This window comes from Coenobita brevimanus, chromosome 99 (assembly GCF_032717465.1).
Source record: "Coenobita brevimanus isolate Jiangsu-jjx chromosome 99, ASM3271746v2, whole genome shotgun sequence".
Classification (NCBI taxonomy): Eukaryota; Metazoa; Arthropoda; class Malacostraca; order Decapoda; family Coenobitidae; genus Coenobita; species Coenobita brevimanus.
In genome coordinates this window covers 2,682,876-2,710,855 of record NC_137052.1, presented here as the reverse complement: position 1 = coordinate 2,710,855, position 27,980 = coordinate 2,682,876, and the positions used below count along the sequence as shown (strand labels likewise).

General features: G+C 41.1%; 1 protein-coding gene across 2 annotated transcripts in view; it reads left to right on the top strand.

Moving 5' to 3' along the window:
• The first annotated feature begins 4,514 nt into the window (after window positions 1–4,514).
• LOC145414379 (uncharacterized) overlaps window positions 4,515–27,980 on the top strand; it is a 32,792-nt gene continuing 9,326 nt past the window's right edge. For both annotated transcript variants that reach the window (XM_080283915.1, XM_080283914.1), the window contains exons 1-4: window positions 4,515–4,729; window positions 11,701–11,797; window positions 21,945–22,113; window positions 24,110–24,265. In XM_080283915.1, coding sequence (XP_080140041.1) covers window positions 4,575–4,729; window positions 11,701–11,797; window positions 21,945–22,113; window positions 24,110–24,265 — 577 coding nt within the window. In that variant the 5' untranslated portion in view covers window positions 4,515–4,574. The remainder of the gene's footprint in view (window positions 4,730–11,700; window positions 11,798–21,944; window positions 22,114–24,109; window positions 24,266–27,980) is intronic.

Here is a 27,980-nt window from a genome sequence, read left to right as displayed (position 1 = left end):
TACTACTATTACTACTACTACTACTACTGCTGCTGCTACTACTACTACTGCTACTACTATTACTACTACTACTACTAATACAGCAAGGTTAGGCACGTTGGAACAACAGGTAGTGCAAAATATTTATAACATTTACCGGAAATTTGGTGTCTCCAATCGATTTTTTTTTTTTTTTTAGGATAGACTTTTGGTGGCAGTTGAGGAAGCCCCCTAACACCTCTTCCTCAGTGATTTATTTTGCTTATTACACCTTACTGTCGTGGTCTGTGGTATATTAGTCATTCAGACGTCGCCCTACCGTGCATAAGTAACGTAAAAAAAAGGATAGTAACCAGCCATTTCCAAAAGTAAATCGCTAAGGGAGAGGTGTTAGGGAGCCTCCTTACCAGACGAGAATACGAACTCAAGACAGTAACGCTCGGCATCCTTTCCATAGCACTTCTTCGTGACTAGGACTGTGTTCTTTGCATTCAAGATGGAGAGAGAACGAAGAATAAAGAAGTGTAAACAAATATTCAAATTCATAACGTTAGCTCAAGAAAGTTTGTAAATATGAAACGTTGGGCCGTATTTACGTACTTCATATCCTTTTTTTTTTTTATATAGTTTATATTGTTGTTAATATTGCTCGTGAAAGGATCCGAAAAACAGAATTATTTCCGAAAAGATTAAACTGGCATTGGGATTTTTGTGTATGCTGGAAGTTGGTTTAAGATTATTTATAACTTACCCTCCTTGAGGTTTGAGTAGGACTGTCCGGGACTGGTGGGAGGGAGGGATACCGGGGGAGGGAGGAGGAGAGGTGGGGAGGGGGAAGAGGGGGAGAAAGAAATCAGGGAAGGCTGGGAGGTGAGGGGAGGGGAGGGGAGGTAAGGCGGTGAGGGGAGAGAATGGAACTAGGAGAGGGTGAGAGGGAGAGAAGGGAAGGAGGGCGGGAAATTAGAGGAGGGTGGAAGGGAGAGAAACTAGAGGAGATAGGGAGGAGAGGGGAGAGAAAGAAACTGGCGAGGGGATGAAAGGAGGGGATGAGGGAGGTTTGGAGGAAGTGGAGGGGAGGTAGGGAGTTCAGGAGAGTTGAAGAAGGGGCTGTAGGGAAGGGATGAGGGGAGAGAGAGGGACGGAAAATTGGGGAAGGTGAGGGGAGCTAGCGAGGGGAGAGGAGGTGAGGTGGACAGGGTGAGAGGGGAGCAGGGGAGAAGGAGAATCGAGGAGAGGTGGTCAGGGGGAAAGGTAGTGGAGGAAGGAGGGAGAGGGGAGGGGTAGGGGGAGTTGGGGTAGCGTCCTATACTACTTTCCACAGTGAGAGTGAAGGGGTGGGTTGGCCTTGTGTGGTTCTGGGACGGGCAGGCAGAACGCACCCACTTACTCCTGTCTCCACCTTGGACGCTATAGTAGTGGAGGGGGACGCCTTCACGTGGTGGCACCCATATAACCAGGCAGCTCCGCCGGCTGGTTATACAAACGTCCTTCAACTCCTTCCCAATCCCCCGGAAGGTGGATTGTGGAATACAGAAGGGTATCATACTACTACTACTACTACCACTACAACTACCACCACCACTACTACTATTGCTACTACTACTACTACCACTACTACTACCAGTACTACTACTACTACTACTACCACCACCACCACCGCCGCCGCCGCCTCTAGTTACACTATCAGCTGGTCTATAGTTCTTGGTAATTTGTCAGAATTTCGTCATTTTGCAACAAATTTCCCAAAGCTCAATGGCCAACTAAGACTGGTTAAACATCCTTTCCACAGCACTTCTTCGTGATTAGCACCATTCTGATGTGGCAGTCCCTTGTGGCACCGAATAATGGTGATGATGATAATAATAATAATAATAATAATAGTAATAGAAGTAAATGGAGAGGTGGCAGTCTTAAGTTAAAGTAGTATAATAATTGTCTTAGGCAGCAAGAATGAATCTCTCTCTCTCTCTCTCTCTCTCAGTGAAGGGTCCATGAACGGTTAGCCATGGAGCCGTAACACCTCTTCCTCACCGAGTCATCCTCCATACTATACCTCACTAGTCTCTGCATTATTGATATCGTTTTCTTTATCTAACATATATTTGAATATTTACGCTCAGTATTGGATGAATATTAGGTTAGATTGATCTGAATTAAGCAAGCTCCCTAACACCTCCTCAGCGATTTATTTTTGGATATGGGTTGTTAATTTCCTTCTGTATATTATGTACGCAGAGTATAGCGATGTTTGGAGGATTTGCGTAGCACAGAAGAGGACAGTAAAGTGTAATAGACCAAATTAATCACTTAGGAAAAGGTGTTAGAGGCTTCTACAACCGACGAGAATCTCATCATCTTAGTAATATACTCCTTTCACTTTAACTTGTACCTGATTTTCGTCCCTGTGCAGCATATTCCACGTAACTAAATAGCAGAAAACATTGCTACGACTCTACATCCTTTCCATAGCACTTCGTGACTAGGATTTTGTCTACTGTTAATCTCCTGTTACATTTCAGCATTCAAGATGGAGAGAGGATTTTGGGGGGGGGCAGGTTAGTAAAAACAGTATAGAGTAGGTGCAACCGTGAGAGGGTGAACGCGCCACAAGTAGGAAAAAGAAACGAGGAAAAACCGATTAAAAAAAAAAAAATGCCAACCCGACCAGTTTTAATATCGTTTCATGAATATCATAGATGTGAATATTTATGAGCGTATTAACTTGATATATGCTGAAGTAGACTGTAATTAAGAGGTGCTGGAAAATCTATACTCTGTTTACTCTAACGTGGCTTAAAATTGCCGTCTTTCCACCGTGAATGCCTAGTTGAAACAGAATCTATAGTGTTTTTACTCTTACTTGGCTTAAAATTGCCGTCTCCCTATCTTGAAAGCCTAGTTTTAACGAAATATATTCTCTTGTTACCCAAACTTGACTTAAAATTGCCGTCTCCATCTTGAAGCCTGGTTGTAACAGTAGATTAACGAAAATGTAATGGATTGAGTTGTTGCTGTCTTAATGAGCCACGATCAGCAAAAAGACGAAAATCTGGGCCAAGTTAAGGTGAAAAGAGGATAGTGTATTATCGGCAGCTTCGTAGCAGTTATGCCCTAGCTATTTATTATGCGTAGGACACTTCATTGGTGTTTCATGAGTTAATTATAGCTCTTTAACATCGACCTAGTTTGCATCGGTAACATACAAGAATAAATATTACGTAGCCAAATACAATACGACTGTCTCATGAAGTATTTTGTTGCTTGATATTTGTATACTTTTATTGCCAACATAATTTGAATCAGTGACGTGGAAGTGGATAGTAAAATGTATTGGGCTGAGTAAATCGCCGAGGAGTTGTAACGAAGTCTCCTTAAGCTGACTAGAATACGAAACCCCGTGAGGTGGGACGGTTGGTTAGGCCTATGAGAGCTAGCGGTTCCCCCAGCCTGTTATTCTCTATCTTTACACAGGACTGGTTGATACGTTTTGCATAATGTCGTATTAATTGTTAAGCTTGGGACGGATAACTGTGAATTAGGTCAGAGTTAAGCAGGAATATAATTTAACATGGCTGGCGACCTCGTTTTTCAGCTTATGAATTCAAGTATGATGTGCGTTACAGACATCCACACCAGCTGTATCAAATGTATATACCTTTTGTTGCAAGCACTCCGTTACAAATTGTCCGAATCGCTACAAATGATATGCGTTGGACGCGAAAATATTGGAGAGGAGTGAGAGAGAGCGCGAGAGGTAGAGAGCGGGCAGCCTTCACCTCCCCCCCCCCCCCGCCTTTGCCAAACGTTATATCTGCCACACATGTTCCCTTCTCCCTCTGTCCTCCAAGAGGAAACGTTTTCCTTGCTTGCTGGGGTTGCGGGGAGGGTGGCGAGGGGGCTACGGGATCAAGCAAACTGTACCATTTACATCGAAAGAAATGCGTAATTCTAATAATTAAGGTTAGGCTTCCTTTGTTCTCTCGGAGTTGACGGATGTGGCGGGGACTGGCGCAGCGACTGAGTTAACAGCTCTAGCATGACATACTAGTCACAGTCAAAACATGAGGGTTAAGCTGTGTTGATATGGTGGCCATAATACAACGTTAGCAATGTCATTCTGCAATATATCAGTAACATCACATGCACGTTGAGCCGCCCTGCGGGCCAGGCAAAAATTTACCACAGATGTGCCTCAGCCTAGGTTGGCTGGAGAGCTGATTGGCCCGTGAATAAAAGGGCTGCACGAGGATTGGACGACCGAGAAAGAGGAAGTCTCCCCATTGGCTGAAAAGTGAACCGGGATGACGTGTCCACCAATGAGATCCTCGGCGTCCCCAACACCAATGTTACCAGACCAGAAACGCATCTTAACACTTGTTTAATCTTATTTATCCTGCTTCTGAGACGCTTAATATTGCTTCAAATATTTTCAAATAGTACATGTTGCAAGGGCAAGCAGTTTGGGCGGCGTGGATGTAGGACAGGGCGCGAGTCGAGACGAGGAGTGAGGGTGTGAGCGTGGTGGGTGGCTGGGCTTGTGGCAACGATGGCTGGGCCCGGCCTGACGTGAGCCTCGCTGTTGTTGAGTCTCCACCATGGCCGCCGCCGCTATGAAAGACCCCAGGACTTTCTTTGCAGAGGGCACCGCCGCTCAGTTTGACTATGTGTACAACTTATACGACGAAGCGGTGAAACTGAAGGCAGAGCAGAAAAACAAGAAGCCAGAGGAGTTCTTGAAGCTGGATAAATGGTGAGTTGAAGCGAGAAAAGTAAAGCATGTCATTGAACCTTACTTTGTGCTAGCTGGCCAGCCTCGCTCTCCCATGAGAACGGCACAAACGTCAAGCTTTTTGTATTTCCCGCCCGCTGGAGGTCGCGGCTGTTGTTTGTGTAGTGGGCGAAGGAGTTGTGTGATGTTTAGTGATGATCTGGTGCCCCCGGGCGCCCACACTGCCGCCCACGGCCGCCCGCTGCCACACACTTGGCAACACCGCGCGACCCACACCCACCACAATTTATATTTCTGTTTTTCATAAGTGCCCCATTTTTTTATACACGTGATTGTGATGAAGCGACATGTGGTGCACGTGATTACTTGCACGTGTGAGGGTGGCGGGCGTGAGGGGTGGGGTGGGGGTGAGGATGGAGAGGCAGCACGCGGCACGCGGCCACTCAGCGCTGCCGTTCCCGCCGCCACCGCCACCACCCGTCGCCGCCGTCACCGCCACCGCCACCAGTCTCTGCCATGCCCTTGCCACAGGCCCAGCCTTTTATATACCATGGCGGATCAACAGGGAGGGAGGGGGCCCAGGGAAGGAGGACCATATTTTTTCATGCATGGCCTTTAAGTAGAACCCTCACTTTGACGAAGTATTTAAAATAAAAATCCATTATCTATAATTAAGCAGTGAAAATTAGGCAGCCTGTGAGCGCCTTCGCCTTAGGAAATTTTAGAGGTCCTCGCTCAGTGGTAATCATTATTTTATTGTAGCAATTATACATTTGAACGGAAACCAGAAATGCAGTGGAAAATTCCATTGTTAAAGTTAACCTCAGATGAAAACTTTTAATTTACGGTTATAGAATAAAAAGGTAATATCCTTTCTAGCAACCAGTACTTAGCTACCATAATTTTAAAGGCTTGGTGATTGTCAGTTGATAAAACAAGGAAAGTTTTGGACCCCCCTTTAACAAGTGGTGGGTCATCCCTTGCAGCCTTAACCATTGCACTGAGGGACACAGCACCCTAATGTAGGTGGCAGGAGGAGGCACCAGATATCTAGGTCAGTCTACCCACCAAGGAGACCTTGCTTGTGCTGGCAAATTTCTCTTTGGTTAGTGCTGGTGAATTAAATCATCCCATTAACTACTTAATTCATCCTGCATACCAAGGAGATAATGGATTGTGCAGACAGTTTTCACATATTTAGTGCGTCTGAATTGTGAATGTTTTCATCCCCTCTGATTTTAGCTTGTGTAGATGCTGGTATATGTTTGTGCCAAACTTTTGTTTCTGTTTAATGTTTTCTAGTTGAATCATCTGTAATTTGCATCATCATCATAGCTTATGTTGATGTGTGTTGTGGCTGTGGAGGGTTTAGTGAAGCAGCAATATATATGACTTCACTTTTTTAAGCTTTGTACCTTTTTCACAGGATAATTTAGTTATTTTATGCATGATGATTATATACTGCTAAAAACACTTGTATTTTCAAAGAATTGCAGTGCACTTAGTACAGTACTTAGGAAAAACCTGGCTGCTTGGATTTTTGGTCCAGTGCTTTTGAGCAACTTAGAATTATACTTGAGAGTTGTGATACGGCATTAAGTAAAATCTTGGTTTAATGTATAATGTAAATATTCATCAAACCCAGTGGAATGGCAAATGTAAAATCCTCATAATGGTTGTGATTATTGTCCATTGTACAAAAATATGGTTTGTAGTGAAGAGAGTGAATGATACACAAAACATTTTAGTTGCATGTTGATTATTCTGCCAAGTTAAGCTGTTCAGTCACTCAACATGGAGGGTGATTGCAGTGATTTCAAGTTGTGTTACAAATGGTAAATTGTAATACTGTACTATATATCTTCATGGTTGATTACATTAAGTGAACTATTTTTATAAATGGAGCTGTGCGGTATTCGTAAGTATTTAGCATATCTTCATGGTTGATTACATTAAGTGAACTGTTTTTATGAATGCTGATGTGCAGTATTTGTATGTAGCTGGGTTAGTGTCAGAAGTACAGTGTAAGAACAGAAAAACTGTTAGTGTCAGAAGTACAGTATGCTGTATTGTGGATATGATTTTCGCAAATATTTTTGAATAATTTGTGCAGAAAAAAATATTTAAGATGGTTCATTCATGGCTACAGAATTATGGAACTGGTATTCTACAGTAAAGTGCATACTGTACCTGCTAATATCACATTTTTGGATTTGACTGTGGCATCACAAGTAAATATTTGAAAATGTATTTCAGTTGTTCAGAGTGCTGGCTGTTGTAAAATAACTTTGTTGCTGTTAAATTGCAAAAAAATTGCCCATCCCTATCCCTGACTAGTATTGACTTGTACATATGGTGAAAATTGTATGCACAAGGGTGTTACCACAACACTGCTGGGCTTGTAAATCTTGAACATGGCCAGAACCGAGTGACTGTTGTATAAAATTTTTCACAATTTTGTATGAGTGTGACAGTTTAGCTTGGAGGCCATAGGAAGTTGCATATTGTTGTACGGTCAGCTTATCACTGGGTATGTGACTGCAATCTTTATACTTTATTTATTATTACGATGTTACTCATTGTCAGATGAGAGACATGGGGTCCCAGGGCTATGCTGCTCTACTATACAGACATTAAAGGCATGATAAATTAATCGAGTACCCTTAGTGGTAATGTATTATGTGACTCCCTGAAATACATCTTAGCAACAGGTAGACAGTTTGTTAAATCATTGGAAAGAAAAATTGTGGCATTGGAATAAAAGGGAATACTCTTTGATATCACAGTGTAAACAGTGTACAAATACTTGAAACTGTAACAGGTAACGTTAAAATAGTCGCTGAAATACCCTCCTGTTCTTTGGTGTAGATAAAATTGGGTCATGGAAAAATACAGTAACTTTGTTGCTTATGTTTTTGGAGAGGAAAAGCATATCAGGGAGCAAGCCAGCCCAGATAATCAGTTGCACTTTTTTTTTTTTTTTTTTTTTTTTTTTTTTTTTTTAAAATTATTATTTTTTAGGTACATGTTATATTTAAAAATAATAATTGTACCACATAACTAATTATTTTTATTGATATATGCTATCAAACATTTGAAATGATACTGGTATTTAGGAGTTGAAAAAGCTGTAACATAGTACAGTACACTATTAAAATGCATGGAACAATTCAGAAGTGCATGTTCCTTCATGGCTTTTCAAAGATGCCAGACTAAAGCCTTAAATATTATTTATCATGCTTCGTTAAAGTGTGAGAATGTTGATGTACACTGTAACCTCTAGAAAATCATTAAGGATTGTCAGAGTTGCCAGAATATTGCTCAAACATTAAGCAAGACAAAGTTCAAAGAAATGCTACCTTTCCTTACATCTCAAGTGTTCTCAGTGTCTACAGAAGGGAAGGTGTTTGGTACCTGTGTTCTGAAAGTCATTGTATTGGGAGGAGGGTTTAATGAGTCCAGAATGAAGCAAGAATGATGCATTGGATATGTGAAGCAATGCTAGATGACAGGATATTGTCAAAAGAATTGAAAAGATAGCTGAGAGAGGATAGCCCCAGAAAAGAGTGGTAATGTATTATGTGAGCAATAAACCATAAAGACTCCCTGAAATACATCTTAGCAACAGGTAGACAGTTTGTTAAATCATTGGAAAGAAAAATTGTGGCATTGGAATAAAAGGGAATACTCTTTGATATCACAGTGTAAACAGTGTACAAACAGTGATAGTGTGGATGTGTCAGGAGGATGGACGATGTTGGCTGCTTGATAAGGTGTAGAAGCATTGAGGTACTAGGCTGTTGACAGGTGGACTGAGAAGGACATGGAACGAGATGGTGTGTGTTGACCTAAGATCTAGAGATGCTGTATTGCTAGAGGGCTGATGCAAAGCAGCGAGGTGAAGAAGTGCTATCAGGTGAACCTGTCTGACACGTCATGTGAAAAATTGACATAAACCTGAAAATAATGAATCTCCAATGCTGCTTTCTGGGGAACAAATATAAAACCAAAAATGAATCTCCATTGCTGTGGATGCAGAGCAGAATTAGAGTAGAGTGCTGCTTTACATTCAAAGATGGACGAGAATTGTATTTTCATACACTTTGCATGGTATGTAACATGGAAAACAGCTAGAGTCATGAGTGTGTTGATCCACTGAAGTAATGTGATTTAGGTGTACAGTAATATGTGGAAGGGAATGGATATAATGTTAACCCTTTCATTCTGAGGGTTTGCAGATAAAGCTTATTGACCATGAGTGAGTTAGTGCTTCCAGTTTAAATATCGGTATATTTTGAGAATATAATGACTCACAAATTTTGCATAATCACCATTCAGTTATATTAATACAGTCCACCATACTGTGTTGGTTTTGTGCTGTTATATTTTCATAGTATTTGCCAGCATGCATTATATACATACTTCATTTGCTTGGGATGTCGATCTTCCAGCTTGCTTAGTTAGTTACTTGGGTCATGGTTTAGTTCAGTATAGCTTTAGTTTTTATGTTTGTCAAAAAAAAATACAGGAAATGAGATTTTAACATATAACTAAATTAAAAAGAAAAAAATAATGACAAAGGAAATCTAAAAGCTGTATAAAATCGTGTATAATTGTGTTCAACAGTTCCATGATGGTTTTGAAACACCCAGAGACCTTTAGGAGGTTTTACTGAACAATACATACTGGTATATGATTAAACTGGTTGGAATCACATTATTAATTTGGAATGCCAAACCTGTTAAAGTACAGTACTGGCAGTATTGACAGCCAAAGAATGTGGTGATTGCTTATTTTATACAGAATCATCAGTTTTTGTTTTTAAATTATCTTAGTAAGAACAGTTTTTGAGTTTGTCTACTGTTTTATTTTTTATTTTTGGTAAACTCGGGGTGTTTACAGAGGATCTCAGCCATTCTACTGGATAAATTAGTCCTCTTTGGAATTGACTAATATCACCATTCATTTACTTTTTGGTATGGTGTACATTATTTTTTCTTACAAAATACAATTTAACTTGCACTGTTGTCTTCATTTTTTATAGTTTGCTTTATTATCAGCATACCAAAATGTAACTTTTCCCAGTAACTGGTACTGTAAACTGGGGGAAACTGGCAGATGTGTTTTAAAGGCAGCAGTGGACTTAACTGTAGTTGGTAGTTTTTCTGTAGTTTAGCTTGGACAAAAATTTAAAAAAAAAAAAAAAGAAAGAAAAAGGGGGGGGGGGTTAAGGAAGGCCTTATTAAGTTATCTGCTTTTTACTGTTCACTCATCTTAAATGTCAGGACCAACTTGCCCAGCCCCAGGCTCCAATGCTCCTCATGGGGCAACACAAAATTGAATGATGGATGGATGGATAGTGTTTGTTGCGTACTTTCTTTCCCAGGTTCAGTTCCATTGTCTTATTCAGTGTATGCTACTAGTACAGTGCTCCTGTAATGTACCAATATATATTATATTGCACTTGCCATCTCCAGACTTTATTCAGCTCTGAACTGGAGAGGATGGATAAAACTTGGTATACCCCTTCTGTATGAGACCCCAAAGCTGAATAAAACCATCCAGAGGTAGCAAGAATAAATTGGTAATATATCACCAGGTTGAAGAGTTTCAGTTGTAGTTTTGAGCACATGCCCTTGGATCCAGGTTCAGGTGGTTTATTTTATGTTTTTCTATAACCAGGTGCTATAATCCTACAAGGGGTGGCCATTTGTCTTTGAGTTGTTTTATGGGGGGGAGGTACTAACCTCCGCCATCCCGTTTGTTAACACGTAGGGAACATGTATGGGTTGGTTGAATGGTTACGACCGTGCATTGTAATTGGCTACCTGGCTTACAGGAAACCATGGGGCTTGTCACTCAGTGTAAAGCCACCTGAAAAGGAAAGAAGAGTAATAAACAGTGACAAGAAGGATGGGAGAAATATATAAGAGAGGAGGGCAGACACAGAAAAAGAATGATAAAGGTAAAGGAGGAAGTAGGCAGCACAGTATCAAGTGAGTGGATGATGGTTGGCACCACCTACCACTGTTTGTTTTGATTTACATATATAACTACCAGGCAGTATTATTCAATTTAGGAGAGGCCTCTTGCATTGAAAAGGTTCATTAGTGTTGTACCTTACTCTGCAGTTCAAAAAGTTTATCGTCCATCCATCATCGAATCCTACATTGCCCCATGAGGAGCGTAGGAGCCTAGGGCTAGGCAAGTTGGTCCTGACATTTAAGATGAGAGTGACCAGTCTCACTCATCCCTGAGTGGCATCGTGTTACCAATAAACCCCAACCACCCCTTGAATGTAAACCTACACAGGCTCAATCCGATTGGAGCGCCTTAATTACCCACGAAACCACCAGATGCCATAATTTGGTTATATGGTTACCATCCAGCCCAGTAAATGGTTTCCTGGTGTACAGGAAACCATTTGGCTTGTCACTCACTGTACAGTAGAGTCACCCATAAGAAGAAGGAAGAGAAAAGAATGAAGGAAAGAAAGACAGGAGAGGGAGTGTAAAATCACCTGTAGGCAGAAGGAAGAGGATAGAATGAAGGAAAGGCAGACAGACGAGGAAGGAAGGAAGAGGGGAACTGTCACCCGAGTGCAGCACTTCATCGAGTGATTAAGGTGACTAAAAATGTCAGGTGGGATTGTGAGTAAAATGAAAAAGATTTTTACGGTTTAAGGCATTTACAGGCAAACCTAATTATGAGCTATAGACATTATTGTCATCATCATCATCATCCTGGCCATTTCCTCCTGTCATAGGATGTAATGCAGTAGGATCCAGTGAACATGGAAAGAGAAAGTATGAAAATGGGAGAACAATCAGTAACATGCATAGTGAAATGGACCACTCAGTCATTCACATTTTTAAGCTGTCTAAATCATGATTTAATCTCAGACCCAATGAGCCCCCCCTCCCCTCTCTCCAGACACATGGGAACTTCCCCCCCCCCCCAACACAACACTAAATTAATTGCATTGTTTACAGGTACCAGCAAGAATTACCAAAGAAGATAAAGGCGAGAGGGAAGGATGCCCACCTTACCCATGAGGAGCTTTGCCTTTGTATGAAGTGGAAGCTTTCAGTAAGTATCAAACCCTGTGGTGTTGGAGAGGGATACATTTAAGCTGAGGCACCAATATTATTGATGTCCAGTTATACAAACATCCCTCACCTCCCTGGCTCGCAAATGGAAGGCTGCACAAAAGGGAAGCTTTAGCCAACAGTTCACCAGGTTCAGTCAGAGGAGTTTAAGGCAATAATAATAACAGCAAGAGTATCACTGTGTGTGTTAAACTCACTAGTTATGGTATGCCTCTTATGAAGTCTTCATGATGGACCCCCTTCCCCCCCCCCCCCCAGGTCAAAAGTATCTCCTGAGCTGTATATAATGGTCAAGGTAAAAAAAATTTGCTGGAAAATATAATACATCATTAGAGGGAAAAGTTTAAGGAGGCATTTATATGAATGAGTTAATTTTATGTAGATGCAACTGACCAAGACCTACAGCTTCTAATACCTTTAATATCTTACATTGATATTGATCATACTAATTAGCTCAGTTAGAGGTGCCAGATCTGATGCTAAGAAAGTATTAAGAATATCTGTCCCAGTAGCTTAATGTCTTTATTCCCAGTACAGTACACCGAATATTGAGCATCCCTCATTCATACCATTTACATGTACATTATAGTATATATTCTTTCCCTGTTCAGAGTTCAAATACTGCTCTTATTCACTATAAAATTTCTCCTTTTGCACAGTTCCAAATTCTTTTATTAACTCCAATTTCCTTTCCTCATGCACCAGCAGCACAGCATGATGGAAAATGAGATTGCAGAGTTCCACGTCCTAGAATGACTCCCATTCTCACTTTTACCTCAGTACCCCTACCATTTTAACATCAAACAGTTATGGGCTTGACACAGCCCTGTTTCAGTCTTCCATATTAAACCTTTGACTGCTAGGATTTTTGCATTTGAACCATTTCCTCTGGTTTTAAACATAATTTGTGTGCGCACCAATAGCAGAGATGATTACTTCAAAACACCAGCAATCTCTCAGCATCCCTCACCATATCTTTAAAAGAGAGAGAGAGAGTGCCCTGCTGATGTGATTGTTTTCTTGCATTCGTCTGAGTTCATGCCCAGATAAGCTTGAGACCTCGGCAGTAACAGCACCAACACCTACTCATACCACTAAGCTGTTGCCTTATTTCCACCCTGCATGCCTTATGTTCACCATGCACTGCCTTCCTAATTATTTACCATTCTTCCCTGACTATTACTGTAACTAACTATTCTGAGTAAAATTGTCTGGTATTGTGTAGAACAGAATACAGCACTAGTGTTGTCTTACCTTTGAAATGGTTAATGGTAGCAATATTGACACTGGTTGGTCCTGGGATTTATACTCTCAGCAGAATAAAATCTTACAACTATAGCTGGAAGTTGTACGAGAGAAGGCACAGCCATGTGAGGGTTAACTAAATGTGTCTGTGTCATAACTGCCTGACCTCTTTGCAACTGCCAATCTTAAGCCCATTAGTCCAGTGACGTAATTGCTAGAAACTGATGGGAAAAAAGAAATGTAAGATGTACAAACAAGCAGACCAGTATGTAATTTATCTGTCTATTGCCAGATGTCTCACTCCCATTCGGGGTGGCCACAAACGATCGCCTCCACGTTGCCCTGTCCCCCGCCATTTCACTGCCCTGCTCCCAACTCACACACCCCTCTCTCATATACCTCTCCACCCCATCCCTCCATCTCATCCTCGGCCTCCCCCTCCCTCTCCCCCCCTCCACCTCACTCACATACACTTGCCTCGTCAGTCTTTCACCCTCCATCCTCTCCACATGGCCAAACCACCTCAGTGTGTTCCTCATAACGCTTCTTATCACATTCACATCCACACCACAACGCTCCTTTATATCCTCATTCGTCAGCCTGTCTCTCCATGTGACTCCACAGGCTGCTCTTGAATAACTCATTTCCACTGCTCTCACTCTTGACTTGTGTCCTTCCAACAACGTCCAAGCTTCACTTCCATATGTTAGAGTTGATATCACAATACTGTCGTGTAGTAACTTTTTCGCTTCCATGTTCACTTCCCTGTTTCTTATCACTGCTTTCAAGGAACCAGCAACATTTCTTCCCTGCTGTACCCTTTCAAGCACTTCACCCTCCAAACCTCCATCCTTACTTATCACACTACCCAAGTACTTAAACATACTCACATTTTCCAATTCCTCACCATCCAACCTCGCTGTACGTTCACTGACTTCACCTCTCTCAAAGACCATCACTTTACTCTTCCTTACATTCACCTTTAGATTCCGTTTCTTACACATTCTCCCGGACTCATCCACCAAGCCTTGCAGCTCCCCTTCATCTTCACTCAACAACACAGTATCATCTGCAAACAACAGTACAGGGAGTTTCCAAACTCTACCCTCTCTCACCAGGGTGACTCCAGCATCCACTAGCCTACCTTGTACCTCTTTTATTACCCCATCCATGTCAGATTGAACAACCATGGAGACATGACACATCCCTGTTTCAACCCAACCTTCAGAGAGAAAAATTCACTAAGTTCACCATCCACACGCACTGCAGCCTTAGCACCATCATACATACTCTTCACAGCATTCAGCAACTTCCCATCTACTCCATATATTCTTAATACTTTCCACAATCCTTGTCTATCCACCCTGTCATATGCTTTCTCCGAATCCATGAAAGCTGCATACAACTTCTTTCGCTTCTCTAGAAACTTTTCCACTAAAGAGCTAAGAATGAATATCTGATCTACACAACCTCTTCCCATCCTAAAGCCTCCCTGTTCTTCTGCAACTAATTCCTTTGTTCTTTCTCTAACTCAGTCAATAAGTATCCTACCGTACACTTTTCCTTTTATACTAAGAAGACAAATGCCCCTATGATTACCACACACTTCTTTTTCCCCTTTTCCTTTGTACAAGGAAATAATTATACGTGACTTCCAATCCTCCGGGACTCTACCTTCCTCCCAGGCCAATCTGCACATCTTCCACATCCATTCTACTACTATCTCTCCCCCATGCTTCAGCATTTCACCACACACTCCATCAATTCCTGGGGTTTCCCCAATTTAACTGTCTTTTTTGCTTTCACAACTTCTGTCCTACTGATTTCTTCCTGTCTTCTCACCTCCCTCCTTCTCCCAGCCATTCTCCAGCCACTTATACTCGCATTACTTCCATCCTGTATGTTCAGCAGTTCCTAAAAGTGTTCTCCCCATCTGCTCACTTTTTCTCCCTTCTCCACTAGTAATCTACCATTTTTATCTTTCACTCCCCTGCTAACTTCACTTCCACCCTGTCTGACTCTCTTCACCTCTTTTTCCAGAACATTTTCTTACAGTCCCTCCACTTTACACTCATCCAAATTCCTCATCCACTCTCTTCTTACTCTCTCTTACTAATCTTTTCACCTCTCTCTTCCTTTCTACCTACAACTCTCTACTTCGTCCACGCCCCTGTTTCTCATCCATTCATTGTATGCTTTCTTCTTTTGTGCCACAGCCTGTCTCGCCTCTTCATTCCACCACGCTGTTCCTTGCACCCCCCTCCGTCTTCTCGTCATCCCACACACATCACATCACATGCTGCACATATTTCATCCATTCATCCATCATCCAATCCTACATTGCCCCATGAGGAGCGTAGGAGCCCAGGGCTAGGCAGTTGGTCCCGACATTCTTCTGTGAATATCCTGCACACACCTTCCATGTCCCCCATCTGCTCCAATTCATATTTGCCCAGTCGTCCTTCCACTTCTTTCTTATATTCTGCCATTTTCTCATCCTCTTGTAACCTTTCCACTCTCCTTGCAAATACTCCTTCCCGTCCTTCCCTTCTTCTATTTCTCCATCTAATTTGGATCTTGATTCTGGCCGCCACCAAGTAGTGGTCAGAAAGTCCACTTCCCCAACCTCTATAAGCTCTTGCATCCATTACACATCATTGCATCCTTTCATCCACACACACATACTCAATCTTTGCCTTCCTTTCATTCAGTTCACCACCCACCCTTCTCATCACTCGCCATGTATACCTGTGGATCATTTTATGCCTGAAGAGGGTATTGGTTATCACCAACCCCCTTCCAGCACAAATATCCACTAGTGCACTGCCATTCTCATCTGTCTCAGCAGGCACACCCCACTCACCAACTATTCCATCCACCTTCACATTCCCTACTTTACCATTCATATCACCGATCAAAAACACTCTCTCATTCCTTCCAAACTTTTCCATGCACACTTCCACATTTGTCCAGAGCTCTTCTCTCACTCTGCATCATATTTCTTCTTAATGAATCTGTTTTGGGGCTGTTCATGGTACAACTGATATTTTCAGTTGGTAGGAAGCTAAACCAAGTACCCAAACCACCTAATTACTTCCCAGAAGTTGCCAGAAACTGTTGGGTGCAAAGAATGTAAAATTTGTGTGAGAGGTTCAGTTTGGTCTTTGACTCCACATGAGTGAATGTTTCCTGTGTGAGTGTGGCTAGTTACCAAGGTTGTATCTGCACTTCACTCATGTGACAGTATCTCCCAGGGACAGTGGTATCCACCCATATACCACATAACTTACCGGCTGTGCTCTGGTCTTCAATGAAATCATATGGTAGCAAGACTGTTGGGTATAGACTTTTACTTTGGCACAAGGGGCTATGCTTATCATTTTATTTTCACCTGCAGTTTCTCCACTGAACATTTCAATTTCCATGTCTGGATGGCATTAACAGTATGGTGCCAGAGATATAATGTATGCCAAAAATATACAAAAATAGGAACTGATGTTTAGTGTTTGCAGTACAGTATTAACCCGTAGGTGGATTAGTACATACATATACTCACTCCGAAGCACATCGCTCAGGGTTTAGTATGTGGGTATACCTTTGGTATTTGAAAATCTCGCTTGGTCATCAGTCCTCTGGAGCCCATAGAAAATGGAGGAAACCATTGCTCAGGTTGCAGGGAGGATATATATGCTATACTGCCCACCTACCCCATCAAGACTGGTAGCTATAAACTGATTGCCAACCAGGAACGAGTTAATAACAGTGTACCTTAGTACCTGTAGCCTATCTTGTAACACTGAACTGTATTTGGTATATTTGAAGCAATGCTTCAGTTACCAGGATGTGTGAAAAATTAGAGATTTCTTCATAACATGCAGTGCTTTCTCACTGGTTTGTCAGATAGATTGCTGTGCACAAAATGGAGTTTATTAATTGGGGATTACATGATATAGCATGCTATTTTGTTTATTAATTGGGGTTTGCATAATATAGCATGCTATTTTGTCATTACTGACCAGTTGGGTTGTGCAATGCGGGATCATGTTTAGCATAACTTAAATTCATGTATATTCCTGTGATCTGGCTTACCTTGCTACTAATTGGGTGCCTGTTAACACATTGCTATAATATTGGATGTAACTACCAGTATATTGCATAATAAGTTTGATTACATTCATAAAACCAGTAGTGATGAGGCTGGTAGTGCATGTTAGATAATCATTAGGAACTGTGCTGAATCTTGCCTGGCAGCAGAGATATTAAGAAGTGTACTGTTACTCCATATCCTGACATTTGTATTCCCATGCCAGCACTTTCTTGAGGTTTTGACCCTTGAAGTGTAGGATATAGACTCACAGACTACCACTTCTTTGCTATCCTTATCTCATTCTAGTAGTTCATTTACTCTTCTAGGAGCTGCCTAGCACGAGCCAACTGGCCTACTGCAGTTATCCTCTCTTCTTATGTTCTTGTGTTCTAGGAGCTGCCTGCATGGGCCAACAGGCCTGCTGCAGTTATCTTATGTTCTTATGTTCACTTCAAGGCAAGAAGTTTGTATGTATTTTCCTCATTGTACACATAAAAGCCTCTCACATCAATACCCAAATGTGATGTTTTATGTGGGGGCAAGCCACATCTGTAATGACAAATTGTGGTGTCATTTGGCAGTACAAATCAGTTGCCCTTTGATGCAGTAGGTCATTAAGCTCATTGTTTCATTCATTCACTTATTGGTGCTGGAGACATGTCAGTCCAATTGTTCTATCACCTTCTTGCAAGGAGTTAGTTTGTTTATGTTGCATACACAGTTCCTTATATTTGCACTGTGTAATAGTAAGGAGGTTGTTACATTGTCACTTATTTTACAGAAATAGTGAAATTATCACTTGATAACAGCTGAGGTATTGGAAATGAGTGTGGTATTTCCCACCATCACTAACTCAAGAGTTGCCATTGATCGCCAGCTAGTTCAGCATGGACGTTGGGCTACTCATGCAGAGACCACAGAAGTCAAATATCTTTAAAAATCTCTCGTGATAGTTATTGATATACTGTACATAAGCTCTTCGTGATATTATTATGTAGTAGTTATACTAACATCCTAGATATGCTTTAATGCGATAATGCAGGAAAACATTACTATAGAAGCCGTGAAAGCACACCAGATGTGACAGCATTCATCACATATTTACAAGTCTCTAGCTACACCTTTTGTTTGAAACAAAAATATAATTTAGTTTTCGAAAACAACATCGCTTCATTTCCAAAATGCTAAAGAAAATCTGCAGAGTTTTTCATATGAAAATTGTACAATGTTTAAAGCTGAAATCATGCAGAAATGAGACTGCTGGCCGAAATCCGACAATGCCGAGGGCTCCAAAATACCGTACAAAAAGTCAAAACAACACTCCAGTGGTGTAGCCTGAACAAGGTATTCCTCTAGACTTTAGGAAAAACTTCAGTCTAGGCACTGTGCACTTTTCTATGCAACGGTTTTCCATGACCTTTGTACAGCAGGTCCAGCGGGGCAGTAGACACACGTGTTTGTTATTGTTTATAATCGTAACGTACAATCTTCAGCCGTGTCATGCTAATATTTCTTATTGAAGAATCATTACATGGTTCTCAGAACATTATTTATTTTTATTTTGATGGACAAATACATGAAGTGGATGTAAAATAAAGCTAATCGATATTTAAGGAAGGAAAGACTAATAACCGTCCCAAAATCGAGATGGTGGACAGCACACCATTTTTTTATTCTATTTGACTACATTATATTACAGCCTCTCTTCCTTGCAACAGTGAGTAAAATAATGTTATAATTTCTCCCTTTTAGTGACACAGAGGGCACATAAAATGAACAGGGCTTAGTTGACCGACTTTGATGTTGAAAATTAAACGGTCTGGTGAAATGTGGCAGTTTTTCCTTGGTTAGTGACATCGGGAATTGTGTGGAAATGGTTGTATTGCACATAACATTGTTGTGCAAGATATGGGCTGTTTCCTTTTAGTGCATTTATCAGAGGATAAGAACAGAAGTGTGTTACATACCTCATGTATGTTGCTTTTGGATCATTCTGCCGATTTATTATATTTGCCTAACTTTATTTACTTGATACCAGTTTGCGTAGCTGCATAATGGAGCTGATTACTATATTGTCGACTACTGTGTGTCATTTAGCAGCAGGTGTTCACATTGTAGAGCGTGCTTTTTGAGTAATTAGTGGGTTTCCATTGAACTAACACTCATATCCATCACCCCTTCCTTTCTGTCCAGTAGAAAAGCTGTTTTTCAGTTTACAGGCCCATAAATTTAATATGCTAGTACTGATTAAAGTGTTTTCCTGGAATTTGTTTCCTAAATATATACAGTATTGCTATCTATCTATCTATCTATCTATTGCCAGACGCCTCAATCCCGTTTGGGGTGGCCACAAACAAATCGCCTCCAAGTCACCCTGTCCCCTGCCATTTCACTGCCCTGCTCCCAACTCACACCCCCCTCTCTCATATACCTCTCCACTCCATCCCTCCATCTCATCCTCGGCCTCCCCCTCCCTCTTCCCCTCTCCACCTCGCTCACATACACTCTCTTCGTCAGTCTTTCACCCTCCATCCTCTCCACATGGCCAAACCACCTCAGTGTGTTCCTCATAACGCTTCCTATCACATCCACATCACAACGCTCCTTTATATCCTCATTCGTCAGCCTGTCTCTCCATGTGACACCACAGGCTCCTCTTAATAACTCATTTCCACTGCTCTCACTCTTGACTTGTGTCCTTCCAACAACGTCCAAGCTTCACTTCCATACGTTAGAGTTGGTATCACAATACTGTCATGTAGTAACTTTTTCACTTCCATGCTCACTTCCCTGTTTCTTATCACTGCTTTCAAAGAACCAGCAGGCTTTCTTCCCTGCTGTACCCTTTCAAGCACTTCACCCTCCAAACCTCCATACTTACTCATCACACTACCCAAGTACTTAAACGTACTCACATTTTCCAATTCCTCACTATCCAACCTCGCTGTACATTCACTGACTTTACTTCTCTCAAAGACCATCACTTTACTCTTCCCTACATTCACCTTTAGATTCCGTTTCTTACACACTCTCCCAAACTCATCCACCAAGCCTTGCAGCTCCCCATCGTCTTCACTCAACAACACAGTATCATCTGCAAACAACAGTACAGGGAGTTTCCAAACACTATCCTCTCTCACCAGGGCCACTCCAACATCCACTACCCTACCTTGTACCTCTTTTATTACCCCATCCATGTAAGATTGAACAACCATGGAGACATGACACATCCCTGTTTCAACCCAACTTTCAAAGAGAAAAATTAACTAAGTTCACCATCCACACACACTGCAGCCTTCGCACCATCGTACATAGTCTTCACAGCATTCAACAACTTCCCATCTACTCCATATATTCTTAACACTTTCCACAATCCTTGTCTATCCACCCTGTCATATGCTTTCTCCAGATCCATGAAAGCTGCATACAACTTCTTTCCCTTCTCTAGAGACTTTTCCACTAAAGATTTAAGAATGAATATCTGATCTACACAACCTCTTCCCTTCCTAAAGCCTCCCTGTTCTTCTCCAACTAATTTCTCTGTTTTTTCTCTTAACTCTGTCAATAAGTAACCTACCATACACTTTTCCTTTTATACTAAGAAGACAAATGCCCCTATGATTACCACACACTTCTTTTTCCCCTTTTCCTTTGTACAAGGGAATAATTATACGTGACTTCCAATCCTCCGGGACTCTACCTTCCTCCCAGGCCAATCTGCACATCTTCCACATCCATTCTACTACTATCTCTTCCCCCATGCTTCAGCATTTCACCACACACTCCATCAATTCCTGGGGGTTTCCCCGATTTAACTTTCTTCATTGCTTCCACAACTTCTATCCTACTGATTTCTTCCTGTCTTCTCACCTCCCTCCTTCTCCCAGCCATTCCCCAGCCACTTATACTCACATTACTTCCATCCTCTATGTTCAACAATTCCTTAAAGTGTTCTCTCCATCTGTTCACTTTTTCTCCCTTCTCCACTAGTAATCTACCATTTTTATCTTTCACTCCCCTGCTAACTTCACTTCCACCCTGTCTTACTCTTTTCACCTCTTTCCAGAACATTTTCTTACAGTCCTCCCTCCACTTTACACTCAAATTCCTTCCAAATTCCTCATCAACTTTCTTCTTACAGTCTCTTGCTAATCTTTTCACCTCTCTCTTTCTTTCTACATATAACTCTCTCTTCCGCCTCTCAACTTCTTCCACGCCCCTATTTCTCATCCATTCATTGTATGCTTTCTTCTTTTGTGCCACAGCCTGTCTCACCTCTTCAGTCCACCACGCTGTTCCTTGCACCCCCCTCTGTCATCTCTTCCTTCCACACACCACATCACATGCTGCACATATTTCTTCTGTAAATATCCTACACACACTTCCACGTCTCCCATCTGCTCCAATTCATATTTGCCCAGTCGTTCCTCCACTTCTCTCTTATACTCTGCCTTTTTCTCATCCTCTTGTAACCTTTCCACTCTCCTTGCAACTACTCCTTCCTCTTGTCTTTCCCTTCTTCTGTTCCTCCATCTTACTTGAATTCTAATTCTGGCTACCACCAAGTAGTGGTCAGAAAGTCCACTCCCCCAACCTCTATAAGCTCTTGCATCCATTACACATCTTCGCATCCTTTCATCCACACACACATAATCAATCATTGCCTTCCTTTCATTCAGTTCACCACCCACCCTTCTCATCACTCGCCATGTATACCTCATGTATTGCTGAAATGTTTTATTTTTGTGTCCAGTGTTAACCGTTTTGTTCATTAGCTGATGTTTGTTCTTTGCAGCGTGGCAAATTTTCTCCCAGATTAAAGGACCTAATTCAAATGAACACTCCCCGCCTCTGTATTACTGAAACTAAAAAAGCTTTCCGTGCTTTGATGAAGAAGGAAGACCTGCCATCTGCCATCCAAGCCTTATGTAATTTGAAAGGTGTTGGTCCTGCTATGGCTTCAAGTAAGTGTGCGTTGCATTTGTTTTCTAAATGCATTGCCTGTGACGGTTTTAGAAAATGCAGCTGATGTTATGGTAATAGTGATTTTGATACCCTTACGATTTGTTAAGAGCTTATTATTACACTTTTCTTTTTCCTGGTGTGTGCAGTGAGCATTTTTGTGAAACATTAAGCCTTAGAATATGAAATGACCATCTATCAAGTTGATTTTTGCAGTGGTACCCAGAATATAGGTAAAGTAATAATCTTTATAGTGAAGATGAAGTTTTGGTTATGGAGCAGTAGTCAGCTCTTGGAACAGTCTTTCTTAGTGTGTCCCTCTGTCCATGAATTCCAGCCAACCACTGTGTCCATTCATCTTCAAATTATTGGCTCTTGTGTGTTTTTATCCGTAAATAACTTAAGATAAATAAATGATTTTGCTCATTACATATGCAGATAAGAGCATTATAAATGAATTGCCAAATGTGAGGGTTTCATTCCAACTGCAGTGCGTTTGGTGCGAAACCGCAAAAGTTTTAACTACTTATTTTGTTCCCAAGACCCCCTGAATATGGTGTTTTGCTGTTTTCTACTATTGGTAATCAATATGAAGCACTTTAAGTGGTTAGAAGGTTTATTTATAGTATTAACTTACAAATACAGTACTGCACAGCAAAACTTCAACATACAAATACGTAAACACAAGGCAACATTCCGATGCCGATTGGTTTCGGGACAATTCGTCATCATCAATTTGCCATCACAGCAATAACAAGACAATTCACCGTCATTAATGAAGACAACTGTGGGTAACGCTAGAATATAATTCAAAGGCGAAATAAGTATATTTAATAGAATGATGGGGAATCATTAAGGGTGCGAATTGTCCTGACGGGGAATCGTCCATGTTTTGACAGGGAATTGTCTGACGGCAAATTGATGACAGAGAATTGTCTCGGAACCCACCGATCATGGGTAATCATATAAATCAGGTTAACTGGTTACAAGGCTTTATAATGCTTTAACTTTATTTAAGTGCTTTAACTTATATACCAAATTGTAAATATTTAACTTACAAATTCAGTACTGTGGAAAATCAGTGCAGCGAATCTTTAACGAACAAATAAAAAGGGCAATATTCCAACGCCTATCAGGTAAACTGGTTATAAGACTTTATTTCTTGCTTTAACGTTATTTAATAGTACTTTAATTGTACATAAACTTACCGGAACAGTAATGTAAATATTTAACTTACAAATACAGTACTGTGGAAAAGCAGTACAGCAAATCATGTGATCAAAACAAACCGTGCGCGCAGCGCTGATGTTCGAGGATTTGGCCTTTCAAAGGCCTCTCGCGTAAATTTATAGTTTTCGTAATGGTTCTTTAATCTTACATTGTCTTATACATGTCCCAGCACTAACCACGCATAATTGTGAGCGCATTCGGGAAGAATGTGTTCGGGGTGAGCTTACTCTAATTTTAAAAATCTGTTTACATATATATATATATATATATATATATATATATATATATATATATATATATTTTTATACTCCTAAGTACTGTATGAGAACATACAAGGAAATGATGTTTGTGTGGTAGTTTGAAGAAACTCCATAGTTTGAGGTATTGAAAACAAGAGCTGGTGTAGTGGATGCAGTTGTGGGCCCCTGTTTTAGTTGTTTTAGTGTTCTCAGTGTCAGGTTTCTTTATTCCTTGGTATCTTCTAATATTACAGAGTCCCCAAAACGATGGAGGTGACATTAGAGACACTGTCTTCCTTGTGTATTAGATTAGTGTTATTTTAATATAAAGAAAATGTATTTGGCCAGTTGTATAATATCTTCTTCTTGTCCAGAGTGCCACCCAAATAACTGAGGTGATGTTTGAGAGAATGTCGTTGTGTGTCGAGCACCAAATTTAAATCTTATTTGTCTAAGGTAAGTTTTTGTAAAATAAAAAAGTTAAATGTTTGTGTAAGATTTTTTTTTTTTTTTTTTTCCGCCCCCCCAGCAATACTGACAGCTGGTAACCCAGAACTATGTGGATTCATGGCTGATGAGTGTCTCCTGGCCATCCCAGAAATTGAAGGAATTGACTACACCACAAAAGAACTTCTAAACTTTGTGGAACAACTTAAAGCAGCAGCTAATAGATTAAACAAAGAAGGTAAGACACAGTACTTTGTAGTTTTAAATGGTGCTCAAACACTTCCATCAAAATCTAAGTAACCCCATGCCAGACATGGGGTAATCGTAATCGATTACAGACGTTTGTGTGATCATAATTGTAATCGATTACTTAGGCATTTTTTTTTTAAAGTAATCGCAATCGTATTCGATTACTCTCATATTGTAATCCTAATCATGGTTACTTTTATGATTACAGGGCCCCAGTTAAGTTATTCTTCCACAAATACTCGTCAAGAATAAAATACTTTAGTTCAGTGTCAAACAGTCAGATATACCCACCATAAAAGTCTATAAGTAATATGAGAACAAAAGTGAATTGTAGGTTATCATTTAGAAGCTTCCATATAATATCCCACCCAAGCTAGAATAATATCACCTGGGAAGATCTCAGTTGGTAGAAAAGTTAATAGAATGAAAGGGTCAAGGACAAAGTGAAGAAAAGTCTCGGTGCTTGAATTAGTAACCCCTAATGCGCGGCCATGAACAGTCGACCTCCCCCGGGTGGCGGGGTTGTATCGCAGTCTGAGTACCTGTAGGAAAATATTAGCCAAAAATCAGAGATTAACCCTAGAACATTATACTTGGTATGGCAGATAGTACTTACATTCAGCTTTCTCCAGAGACAGGTGTTGAGCCTTCGTGGACTACCCAAGGACTTGTGGAAACTTGCAAAGTTGGGTAACCAAATCTTCACTTTCACACCTCCAGCAGCCCGGTTTCCCCTCTACCACAGCCTCATTCTGTCACAGTAAATTTTATACTACAACGTACAGGTAGATTGGAATCCGTATTTGTACAATAAGCACTGAAAATAAGGCTAAAATCAACGGAGTGTACGGCCGACATGCAGCGCGGTGGCGGTCTTCCCGTCACTCAACAAACATTTCCATTTTCACAGCTAAAAACATGTATACTACATTATTTTCAATCATATTACTTCCCAAAAGATCACTGCGGCGCGCTTTTTATTCTGCCTTATGCCCGTCACTTTATTCTCGTTCCTGTCGGCCGCTCGCACTGACTCAGAAGAGCTAGAACTTGCCATAATGTCACTTTGAAAGCCTGCGGTAAACTGATGCTAAACGGGCAAACCGTGCAAAAAAAAGCTAGTGTTACAACTGGGGAAACAAGCGTTTCCTATTAGCATAAACTGCTTGTGAGAGGAGAGCGCAGATTTACAGTTCTGAGCAGTCAGAGCGCTGCCATGTATCACAGCCAGGCTGGCCGGGCTGTGGTGGGGGGGGAGGGGGGGAAAACGCGATACTGTACTTGGCAACAACGGAGGTCAGTAGTACAAAGGTAAAGTACAGTATGCTAATTGTAGCTAAAGGATGGTGGTACTGATAGACAATACCAGCTGGAACATCCTTGCCCGCGTTTATTCAAAATTAACTCAAATCGCAAACGCGACGCTCCGCCGTTATGTCCTTTTTGGCGAGCGTCGCAAACGTGACGATCCGCGTTTAAGGGGTTAAAGCACATTTGTATTGCAATTTGGCAAAAAAAATAACAACTTACTGGACATAGCACTTGACAGTATATTTTTATCCAGAGTAACAGTTGCCATAGGTTCTGTAGAGCTTAACTCTATGTTCTTCCTTATGCAGGCAAATCATATTGAAATGATTTGCATGTAAGATATTTATCCCTAGAAAATATCAGGTTTATATTACTGGATGATGTTTTTGCTTTTAAAAACTAACTTCAGCCTATTACTTAATCAGTGGCCAGTATAAAAGAAACGTGCTCATAATTATATAGTGCATAACAGTACATGTAATCATGATTACTTCGTATGTAATCGTAATCAATTACTCTTACTTTTACTGTAATCGTAATCTGAAGTTTGCAAAGTAATCGTAACCAATTACAATACCCCTGTAATTGCCCCATGTCTGCCCCATGCCCCTATGATTGAGATTAGCAATACAGGACTGGATCATAGAATCATCATCATTATCCAGACCTCTTTTCCCACCCTAGGGCTGGGTGAGGAGTAGCTCCCGTTTCGCCAGCTGTCAGGACCTGGTCCTGACCATCTCCCTTTGCTAAACAGTTTCAGTGCTTTCACTTACACAGAGAGTAGGCCAGCATGCTCTCTAGTACCTCTACCATCTTCACTTACACAGAGAGTAGGCCAGCATACTCTCTAATACCTCTGCCATCTACTGTCTGCACCACACTACATGCACATTAGATATCACACCTTCTGTTTCCATTCACCCTTAGCAATGGCTGCTACATTAACATCAGAAAACGCGGTGGTAGCTCAGATTGCCACCGCCAGTAGGGAAGGGCTGGAGGCATAGGGTATTTCCGGTCACTACCGAGTAACTGTGCTGACAGTAACTATTGCAAACACAGGTCATGCTCGTCAGTGGAAAAGCGCGGGTTTGGCCCTATGCTTCACCTGTATCCATTGTCATAGTACCAGTTTGAATTCAGTTCGCTTTTTTCTTCAGTCAGTATTCCCTCTGGCTCTGTTCCTCACAGAATCCCAAATCTCTCCCTCTACTGAAATATGCCCATTTGTTTTCCTGGTTACCATTTCCTCACAAACTTCCGTATCAAGGGTGGCACCTGTTGTTACATCAGATCTTAATGGACTGGTTGACGGTTGATTTTTTTTTTTTTTTTTTTTTCTGTAAACAATTTATTTAGGTGATAAATGCGCCAAATTATATTATGATAAACAAACCAAAATAAATATTTGGAGATGCAAGCCTTCAAAATTGCACAAAAAGGGGTTGATGGCAGCACGAGCCTCGAGTGACCATGACGTCATGAACCTGCCAAGCCGAGAGACGAAACAAGGCTGTAATCCCCAGCTGAGTTGAGTGATTGTGGTTCTTCTGATCAGCCAAGCTCTGCTTCATCATGGCCAAGTCTTCAAATATCCACCATTGGTCTTTTTTCCACTGTACAAGAACACAAGTAGAATCACACCGGAAAGAAGATTCAGTGCTGTTCCAAGAGACGAAAACCAGGAAGCTGTGGTGGCGGTCATTGCATCAGGAGTACCCCATCACAACTGGTAACTCCTACTGTTGCAGAGCGGTGTGAGGGAAAACCGAATCAACAGTCATTTACTGAATCGGCACTTTAAAATGGAAAACATCATCATTTTTATCACCATATAGGTACATGTACACCTAATTATCTGAAATCTGGTCAAAAACTTGTGCTTAATATGGTTGTTAATAAAGAACCAGGCTTCAGAGCTAAAACCTGCTAAAGGTATTGGATATTTACTCATCAGATTGTCAACACGCATTGACAGACCTCCCTTTTGCACAGGTGTTTAAAGCACAATTAAAAGTATTTGCATTGTAAATATTTACACAAAGCAGAAGTCTGTCAAGGCAAGTTGTCAAGCTAGTGGTGAAACACTTCCGCTAACTTTAGCAGATTTTTGCTGTGAGTCCTGAAGTTTTATTAATAGTCAAATTAAACACAAATTTTTGATCAGATTTCAGATAATTATGTGTGTATGAACCTATATGGTAGTAAAAATGATAACAGCCAAACATATACAGCTTAACCTAACCTAAGTCACCTGTCAAGCAAAACCAATCCTAACCTTGGCTTAAGCCATTGGTAATGATGTGAAAATTTTATTCCAGTTTCCACTCAATTAATGCTGGTGTGCCACAGGGATCAGTTTTGGTGCCAACCGTGTTCCTGGTTTATAC